Genomic DNA, 10,173 nt, shown 5'->3' on the forward strand with positions numbered 1-10,173 from the left:
TGGCGTTTACTTATGGAGAGGGTTCAGCTCACATATAAGCAGTAAGAGACGTGTTCTCATCAGTGGGTTAGATACAGTTCTCCTGAAAGCCCCGTAACATATAGTTTCTGGCTGTGGAGAGAAGTGGGTGTTGAAGTCAGGAGGGGATTGCACCGTGGCAGGGTCGCTTTTGAACAGCTTTTGCATCTCGCTGGCAGCCTTTGCCAACGTGATATCCACAAAATGTTGCTTGACTACAACTCCCCTCAGCCCCAGCCACAATGTTTTTGTGGCACTTGCTATAGTTGCATGCACACAAGTAAAGGATAAGCAGAGGCACACATGAGCAAATTGGGATGGATGCTCAATAAACAGGTTGTCCAGAGAAGCTGTTTTTTTTTAGCAGAAAAAATCACCCCAGTGCTGAAAAGGACTAAAATTATGGAGGGCGGCAGGCATGAGTTTAGGGCTCAAAGGCCAGGGACCATCAAACCATTTTTGGTGTGAAGCCTACACCTTGCCATAGCACCTCCCAAGCAGGCCTAGAGAGGGCGGCATCCCTACGACCAGTGAGAAGATCTTTAATGGTTGCTTAACGTGCAGATGTTGAGCCAGTGGGAGTTCTTGTCATCTTCCTGTCTGGAATTTTTGCTTCTGGAGCTGCTATTTATGCACAATACCCACAACCATTCTGCACTCATGCACACACGATGCTCTGAATTTCGCCCCTGCCCCCAGCCTGAGATGTGTTGATGTTTTGAGTCTATCAGTCTTTTCACATTGAGACGGAAGTCAAATCAAGATCTCCAAAGCATTGCTTTATAACCCTTGCAATTTGCCTGCAATTGAGGCTTAAACCTTCCCTGGCCTTGAGCAAAACAAATGAGTAGGAGCAGCACTAGGAAAGATCTCCCTTTCAAAATGTGTTTTTGTCAAGGTGTGAATGGACCACACACCTGTGAAGAACCCAGGAAGCAGAGATGCTCCCACTTCCAAGCTGGGCTGCCAAAGGCTCCCCCCCACCCAACTGCCTGTGATTGGCTGCACACAGACCATGATGCCACAATTGTAGTGATGTCAGCATGTGATGTTGGGAGCCCCCAGAATTCCTCGGCCCATGCAAGAGGTGGCTGGAAGGTCCTGCAGAAGGGAGAGGACGGGTTGTGCATGGGAGCTGCCGTCTCTATATAGGTATGGCATGAAGAGGCTTCCTGTAGGAGCAGAAATGGATACGGTTTACCTGGATTCAAGGCAAGGGAGCACCGCTGTCTCCCAACTTGGCCACCCGCCATTTTAGTTCTCCTTTGTCAAGTTGTGCACAGTCTGGCCTTCCAGAAACCCATAGCCAGACCTGCTGGGCACCAAAACTTCCAACATCAGCTGCTGTAGATGTGCAGAGGTTCAACATCCCTGTGGCTTTCCTCTTTGGTTCCCAATGGGCTTGGCTTAAAACTATAATTAGTATGGGCTAAAATAAAACAAATATTGGCAGGTGTGTGGCATTAGAAAAGGCAGGTCCTGGGTTCACCTTCCTTGGCTGCGAGGTTGGGCAGTTCCTTTCTGGGAGATGGTAAATGCAGTGGGCTGGGGAGGTGCAGGGTTTGGGGACTGTGTCGTTATGCAATCGCCTCCCCTCAAAAAGGACATTGTAGAGCAACTCTTCTGTGAAGAAAGGTTGCCGCATTTGGGACTTTTTAGTTTAGAGAAAAGGAGTCAGAGGCAAAGTTTATAAAGTCCTGCATGGCATGGAGGAAGTGGAGAAACGTTTGCCTCCCTCTCATAACACCAAAAATCGCGGACATCCAATGAAACTGAACGTTGGGAGGTTCAGGACAGGTAAAAGTCCTTCATGCAGTGCTGAGTTAAACTGTGGAACTCCCTGCTGCAGGAAGCAGAGATGGCCAACAACCTGGATGGGTTTAAAAGAGGACTGAACAAATTCATGGAGGAGGAGGGGGCTACGAATGGCTCCTAGCCCTGGTGGCTCTGCTCTCCCTCCACAGTTGGAGGCAGCAATGCTTCTGAATGCGAGTTGCTGGAAATGGCAGAAGGGGAGAGTTGCCCTTGTGCTTGAATCCTTCTTGTGGGTTGACCTTTAAAGCCCAAAAGGGCCTCGGAAAGGTATACCTGAAGGAGCGTCTCCACCCCCATCGTTCTGCCCGGATGCTGAGGTCCAGCGCCGAGGGCCTTCTGGTGGTTCCCTCCCTGCGAAAAGCCAAGTTACCGGGAAGCAGGCAGAGGGCCTTCTCGGTGGTGGCACCTGCCCTGTGGAACGCCCTCCCATCAGATGTGAAGGAAATAAACAACTACCTGACTTTTAGAGGACATCTGAAGGCTGCCCTGTTTAGGGAAGTTTTTAATATGTGACATTTCAATGTACTGTATTTTTCGCTCTATAAGACGCACCAGACCACAAGACGCACTTAGTTTTTGGAGGAGGAAAACAAGAAAAAGAATATTATGAATCTCAGAAGCCAGAACAGCAAGAGGGATCGCTGCGCAGTGAAAGCTGTTCTGGCTTCTGGGATAGCTGCGCAGCCTGCATCCGCTCCATAAGACGCACACACATTTCCCCTTACTTTTTAGGAGAGAAAAAGTGAGTCTTAGAGAGCAAAAAATACGGTATTTTTAATCTTTGTTTTAAGCCACCCAGATTGGCTGGGGAAACCCAGCCAGATGGGCGGGGTACAAATAATAATAATAATAATAATAATAATAATAATAATAATAATAATAATAATAATAATAATAATAAATTATCCTGCAGGCTCCTGGCTGGCCACTGTGAGAACAGGAGGCTGGGTTTGATGGGCCACTGGCCTGATCCAGCAAGCTCTTCTGACATCTTCTGAAAGAGGAAGGGCCATTTCTGTTTCTTAAACAAGACTGCCTAGTCTGAGCTAAACTAGGAACCGGTTGCTTTCCTTGGGTAACTGATGGAGAGGGTTGAGGTGAGGCAGCTGCAGGAAGCCTTGGATGAAATGGATTATCTAGGCCAGCCTTCCCCAACCTGGCGCCCTCTGGGTGAGGTGGACCAAGCCTCAGTCAGGCTGTGACAGAGTGTGTGTGTGTGTGTGTGTGTGTGTGTGTGTGTGTGTAAACAGCTTCTCTCGCCGCAGGGTATATCCAGCCCTATGCCTAACCGGAGGCAGCTGCAAAGAGGCACGATCAAGGTGGCAGAGCTGACATGGTTGCCTGAGAAAGGTAATAGACCACCATCCCTTTTACCCCTGCCCTATGGAGGGGGTGGGGTGGAAGGGAGGGAGGGAGGCAATTCGGCCCTCCTGGCCTCTCTCTCTGGCCCTTGAGAAACTCTCTCCAGGCTACACCTCCTCCCCCAGCCAGCAAGTTTGTTTTCTGCTGCTCAAAAGGGAAGGACCCTAACCAGTGGATTGAAATTCCAAGAAAGGAGATTTTGACTAAACATTAGGAAGAACTTCCTGGCGGTAAGAGCTCTTTATTATTATAATTTCATTTTTATATATATAATCATTATTCTGCCCCTGCCAGGGATTCTTTAGCTGAGATTCCCGCATTGCAGGGGATTGGGCTAGATGATCGCTGGGGTCCCTTCCAAACTCTAGAATTCTATGATCCTCTTTCCCAGGCCAAACACCTTGCATCTCATCTTCCTTGAGGGCTTTTGCCTGGCTGGAAGGTGTAATTAAATTCAGAGGTACAGTGGTGCCTCAGGTTACATACGCTTCAGGTTACAGACTCCGATAACCCAGAAATAGTACCTCGGCTTAAGAACTTTGCTTCAGGATGAGAACAGAAATCGTGCTCCGGCATTGCGGCAGCAGCAGGAGGCCCCATTAGCTAAAGTGGTGCTTCAGGTTAAGAAGAGTTTCAGGTTAAGAACGGACCTCCGGAACGAATTAAGTACTTAACCCGAAGTACCAATGTAATGGCTCTGGATGGCCTAGGTGGGTGCGAGCTGAGCATAGAAACCGTCCTCTTCTACAAAGTTAAAATGGTTATGTTCCCTTCTCCACCTACTTTTGCTTAAGACCCTGCCCACCACTAGCATTCGGCCCTCGGACAGTCATCCAGGAGGGAATGTGGCCCCCGGGAGAAGTTCCCCCAGGCCTGTTTTGGAGCTGCATTCTGCAACAGGCAAGCAGTCCACCAAACATCCGCATCGTTACCCGCAGGCCTGCCAAGACTCCATTCCTTTCCCTTTTGCTCATCCTGAAGGCTGCCAGTACTTCTGTCCTGGCTGTGTCCACAAGCACGTAAGGAGTGGAGCTGTTCCCGCATTTCGTTCCCCTCCTGGCTAGGTACCAGAATAGATTGGTGCCAAGCTGCAGGGTGGCAGCGAGTGGGGAGAGAAATAGCATTATTTATTTCATTTATGTACCCCAAGGTGCATCTAATAACAGTGGAAGCATGGCATTATAGCATTGGGTCGTCTAGTCCGGCCCCCTGAAATGCAAAAATCACCACTAAAAAATCCCTGACAGATGGTCATCCGACCTCTGCTTTAAAATCTCCAAATAAATCACCAAGGGAGTCCGTCCTACTGTCAAAACAGCTCTTGCTCTCAGCAAGTTTAGTCAGAATCTCCTTTCCCGAAACTTGAATCCTCTGGTTCGGATCCCACTGGCTCCATCTTCCATGTGACGTCCCTTCAGATTTTTGAAGATGGCTTTTATGAAAACCTTCAGAAGGGAGCAGTCTGTACCTGCTCAGAGGTACTAAATACACAAAGTTGTTGTTTTTAAGTTGCTTTGTATCTTTGAAACTTTTTTTTTTAGCTCCTTTTTGCTGGGCTGGGGGAGGCAATCTGCCTGTGCTCAGAGACACAGAGTCAGAGGTTCGAGAAATGGGGGCAGCTACTGTGAAAACTTATCATTTAACTTTATTTATTGAAAATATATATTTATGGGCACCTTCCTCTGGCAGAGAGCAGTGCCCAAGTGTGGCTTTTTCAAAGACTTTTAACACTTAACAGGGAACTGCTGGGCAAATTGTGTGTGGTTTGTGTGTGTGTACACTTGTGGAAGCGCATCCACACACATGGCAGAAGCTGAATGTTGGGAGATTCAGGACAGATAAAGGCCCTTCTTCAGGCAGCTCAGTTAACCTGCGGAACTCCTTCCCACAAGAGGCAGTGGTGGCCACTATCTTGGACAGCTTCAAAAGATTAGACAAATCCAAGGAGGAGAGGACTATCAGTGACTACTAGCCATGATGGCTAGTTGCTGGAAGAAAGTGTTCTTGTGTGTTTGAATCCCAGTTGTGGGTTTCCCATAAGGGGCATCTGGGTGGCTGCTGTAAGATAAAGAGGTTGACTAGATGGGCCATTGGCCTGATCAAGGAGCCAGGCTGTTATGTCCTTAGGCAACCTCCAGCTCCAGAAACAGTCTGTCTAGGTTCGTTTGGTCACTGTGAGAACAGGATGCTGGACCAGACGGATGCTCTTCAGACGTTGTTAGGTAGCAGAAGGCTTGATGATGGGAAGGAGAGTGTGAGAGACCAATGAGTTAACAGCAGAGGGAAAATTTTAGGGGAGATGCCGAGAAATTATAGTTAGGGGCTGCTTGGTGGAGGCCTTTGAGGGCTAGAAGCTTGAAGCTGAGATGGATGGGAAAGGAAGCCATTCTGAGGAGCTTTGAGGACAAGAGTGGCATGTTTACAGTGATGGGGAGAGGAGGAGGAGGAAAGCATCTTTGAGGTGAGATTAAAAGCCAACAGAAACGTGGGCAATTCTGGGGGAAAGAGGTCACAAAGAGGAAGGGTATCCCCCTAAAATGCAGCAGGGTAGAGAAGAGACAGGGACGCAGGTGGCGCTGTGGGTTAAACCACAGAGCCTAGGACTTGCCGGTCAGAAGGCCGGCGGTTCAAATCCCCGTGACGGGGTGAGCTCCCGTTGCTCGGTCCCAGCTCCTGCCCACCTAGCAGTTCGAAAGCACATCAAAGTGCAAGTAGATAAATAGGTACCACTCCGGCGGGAAGGTAAACAGCATTTCCGTGCGCTGCTCTGGTTCGCCAGAAGCGGCTTAGTCCTGCTGGCCACATGACCCGGAAGCTGTACGCCGGCTCCCTCGGCCAATAAAGCGAGATGAGCGCCGCAACCCCAGAGTCAGTCATGACTGGACCTAACGGTCAGGGGTCCCTTTACCTTTACCTTTAGAGAGGAGACAATCCGTCCACCTTGGGACCTCACCTGAGGCCCAATACGGGGCAAGGATTCTGGCCACTGCCTGATGCCTGCCCTTTCCCCTCCTTTCCAGGATGGAGACCTATGAGGACCACCTTTGGTGCCCCTACAATTCCCAGAGCGGGGAGGACGACGATGAAGAGCCCTACCACGACCCCCACCTGGCCAGGGTGCGTGCCCGGAGCACGAGCCGCTCCCGCCACCGCTCCTCTTTCCTGGTGGACGAGCTAGACATGCTCATGGACAAGGCAGCCACCACCATCCAGGCCACGTGGCGAGGCTACCTGGTGCGGAGGCGCGTCCTTCGGGAACACGCTGCCGCCTCGGTCATCCAGACCGCGTGGAGGCACTTCATCACCCGGGAGTACGCAGCCCTGCAGCAGGAGCAGGTGCCCTCGTGGCAAGGGTATAGGCAGGAGCATCGGGTTGAGAGGAGGAGGAGGAGGACTACGACGAGGAGGAGAACGACGCCCTCCCTGGCCTCCTTCAACGAGGGGAGCAGGTCCTGGGGGACCCCGGAGATGGACCGAGAGCAAGCTACAGTCATCATCCAGGCACACTACCGGGGCTACAAGACCCGGCAGGCCCTCGCAGAGTGCAGGCGGGCAGCCACGACTATCCAGGCGCACTGGAGGGGCTACCGCACCCGGCAGGAGCTGGCGCAGATGCCGCAACGCCCTGCTCACCGGCCCGGCCCGAGAGGGACTTACTACGGGCAGCCCAGCTACATGCCCGGGAGCTCCTCTTGGGTGGGCCCCTACCCCAGGAAGCACTGGCGCAAGTGTCTCGTGGGAGACCCCGAGGAGTGGGCGAGCAAGGTCCCTCGGACTCAGCCATCGCACGCGAGGGAACACCCGGGGGGAGGCAGGAGAGAGCACCTGCAATTCCGGGAAAGGGAGCGTCCCGAATTCAGGGAAAGAGAGCAGCCAGGAGCCAGGGAGAGAGAGCGCTCGGAGCCCAAGTCGTGCCCCCGCTGCGGGAGATGCACCACTGTGCGCGTCCTGGTGGGGGTGGGCAAGGGCCCGCCCTCCGAATCAGACATGGACGACAGTGAGTGCGAGGGGCACGCCCGGCCTGCGTCCGCCAGGAGGAAGAGCCCAGCTCCCAGGTCGAGAGGGTCACAGTCGCCTGCCAGGCCCGAGCCTTACGGGTCCCACGGGTCCTACCAGATGGGCCCCAGGGCCTATTACCCCGGGAACCAGAGCATGGCGTCCGAAGACCAGCCGCGGAGGCAGGGTCGGGATCCCGGAGGCCTGAACCAGCGCTATTCCACGGGCCACGCAGCTGCCCGTCCCACACGGGACCGCAACACAGCGCGGAGCCTCTCCTCCACCAGCCTCAGCCAACAGGGAGCGCCCAGCACGGGGACCTCCGAATGGCTTTATGAGAACTACTATGCCCGCCGGATGGGCGAGGGCCAGAAGCGGGTGTTCAAGACGCGGAAGCAGATGTGGCAGGTGGCGCGGGCAGCGACCCTCATCCAGGCCTTCTGGAGGGGGTGGAGGGCACGGCAGGTCTTGCGCCAACAGCAGGAAGCTGCCATCAAGATCCAGTCCGCCTACCGGGGCTACAGGACCAGGCTGTACCTCATCGAGGCCGGAGTGCTGAGTGAGGGAGACACTGAATGACACCTGGCCCTTAAGAATACGGGGCCCAGTGGGAGCCCGATCGGGAGGGGCGGGCGGGCTGGTGGTCGTCACTGGTTGGCTGTTCCCACCGCAGCCTTCTCCTTCCTAGTACAAGCAAACGAGCTTACATCCCAATAAATAAATCCTAATTACAAACCCTTCGGAAAAGTCATGCTAGCGCGGTAGAACCTAGAATTTCAAGTATTGCTGGGAGGGAACTGGAAAAATGAGGACCAATCGTGTTCTGCCAAAGCAGGAAGTGGACAGGAACCAGGCCCTGAAAGCTGACAGTAGCTGGAAGACATTTGCCAGCTGTGATTTCTGCATTGCAGGGGGGTGATGATGCTTGGGCCCCCTTCCAATGCCACAATTCTGTGTGCTGGGCCCAGGGGGTTAACCCAAGCAACGCGGTCCAGGTCCAGCCCGGAATCCAAGGATTCCACGAGGAGCCAGTCCAACAGGGCCAAGGCAGGAAACTAGGCTAGGTCAGGCACAGGGTTCCAGCAAGCAGCAATGTTGCTCCTGCAACCTGGGCGGGGTTCAGCAGCCTTTTATCTGTCGGGGTAACAGCTGGTCCTGATCCCCTGTTGACTCACCTCCCTGGAGCACTCCTCCTGCGAGTACTCAGGTCTCTCCTTCTCTCAGACCTGAGTCTCTGCAGCTCGGGAGACGTCGGTGGGTTACTAGACCCAGAGGCCGCCTCAGCCTCCCCTGACCCAACTGGTAGTGGAGCAGCCGTGATGGCCCAGCTGAAGGCAACAAGGGAATCCCTGCATCTGGAGCCAGGGTAGGCTCAGTCCCTGACTCGGCCCAGCTGGTACTTGTTGCAGGGGAACCTGTGCAGACTGGGGCTCTTCAGAATCAGGCCCCAGACTTGGTCCAGATGCCGCCTGAGGCAGAGGATCTGGTGCAGACTGAGACTCCTCCAGTTCCGAGTCCGGGGCCATCACACTATGGTGCCATGAACGTTGCAATTCTAAGTGCACTTTCCGGGTGGCAATTACTTGTTATATGCTGTAAGTCACCCTGGAGCCTTCAGCTGAAGGGCTGCTGGCGGTGATAATGCTAACAGAAATTAGATTCCCCAAAGACCTGGAGAGCCACAGGCCAGCTGTACCCAAGAAGCCTGTTTTTAGGGACTGTAATGCTGGTTTTTTAAGGGACACGGGTGGCGCTGTGGGTAAAAGCCTCAGCGCCTAGGGCTTGCCGATCGGAAGGTCGGCGGTTCGAATCCCCGCAGCGGGGTGCGCTCCCGCTGCTCGGTCCCAGCGCCTGCCAACCTAGCAGTTCGAAAGCACCCCCGGGTGCAAGTAGATAAATAGGGACCGCTTTATAGCGGGAAGGTAAACGGCGTTTCCGTGTGCGGCTCTGGCTTGCCAGAGCAGCGATGTCACGCTGGCCACGTGACCCGGAAGTGTCTCCAGACAGCGCTGGCCCCTGGCCTCTTGAGTGAGATGGGCGCACAACCCTAGAGTCTGTCAAGACTGGCCCGTATGGGCAGGGGTACCTTTACCTTTTAATGCTGGTTTTGGCCATTGCAACCAGAGTGCTTTTCCCACTGTAGAGGGAAGAACCACACCTATGCCAGGCAGCTGTACCCTCTAAAGTATCCTCTCATGACCCCGTGGGGTGGGAGACAAAAATTCAAAGGAACCGCCCAGAAAGGGTCATAGACTCGCAATTTTTAGGTTTGCACACAGACTGCAGGGTTCCTTCCTTCCTTGGCGGGAGAACTGGTGATAGATGTAACAGTGGAGAAATCCAGGGGCTACAAAATTATACGGAAGTCACAACTGAGTGCTGCATTTATACTGGAAAGTGAAGGTGGAATCTTTGCTGCAGCACAAAGAACATCAACACTGTGTCTTGTGGCACACTCAAGACTTTCCAAATTCATTGTGGCATATGCCAGCCTTTGCCAACCTGGTGCTTTGTACTACAACTCCCAACAGCCCCAGTTGATGGGAGCTGCAGTACAAAACATCTGGAGGGCAGCAGGTGGGTGAAGGCTGCCCTGGGCTGATCTTCCAGGGTTGAAATGGGCAACCAGAAAGTTGTTTTATGGGTTAGTTAGCAAAAGCAGGCAGTTAAATCCCTCTCCTCCCTGTATGGTAATTCTGCATGTGCCATTTTTTGCTCTTGGCTCTCACTGGCCTGGATATGGTGTGATCCAGAGGGTGGGGGAGATATGGAGTAGCTGGCCTTCCTCTCTGCCCACTCTCTGAGTCCAGGGAAGAATATAGTCAGCAAAACAGACCGTGCTCTGTGCAGGGATTGGCTGCTTAGTTTGTAGAGCCTTTGAGAGAGCTCCCTGGGTGTTCTGCATCGTCTTCATCATGCTCTGCCTAAAATGTATTATCACAGGATCAGGAAAATGTGAAAAATAGAAATCCCCAAAGCTAC

The 10,173-nt window shown here is 53.1% G+C and overlaps 1 protein-coding gene across 1 annotated transcript; it reads left to right on the forward strand.

The window, feature by feature from the left end:
* Positions 1–99: 99 nt before the first annotated feature.
* LOC114600168 (uncharacterized) lies at positions 100–7,926 on the forward strand. Its single transcript, XM_028735998.2, has 3 exons — positions 100–1,170; positions 3,099–3,183; positions 6,216–7,926. The coding sequence occupies exon 3, from the start codon at positions 6,217–6,219 to the stop codon at positions 7,768–7,770; it is 1,554 nt and encodes a 517-aa protein (XP_028591831.2). The 5' UTR covers positions 100–1,170; positions 3,099–3,183; position 6,216; the 3' UTR covers positions 7,771–7,926.
* The last annotated feature ends 2,247 nt before the right edge of the window (positions 7,927–10,173 follow it).

Source organism: Podarcis muralis, chromosome 8 (genome assembly GCF_964188315.1).
Source record: "Podarcis muralis chromosome 8, rPodMur119.hap1.1, whole genome shotgun sequence".
In the NCBI taxonomy this organism is placed as follows: domain Eukaryota; kingdom Metazoa; phylum Chordata; class Lepidosauria; order Squamata; family Lacertidae; genus Podarcis; species Podarcis muralis.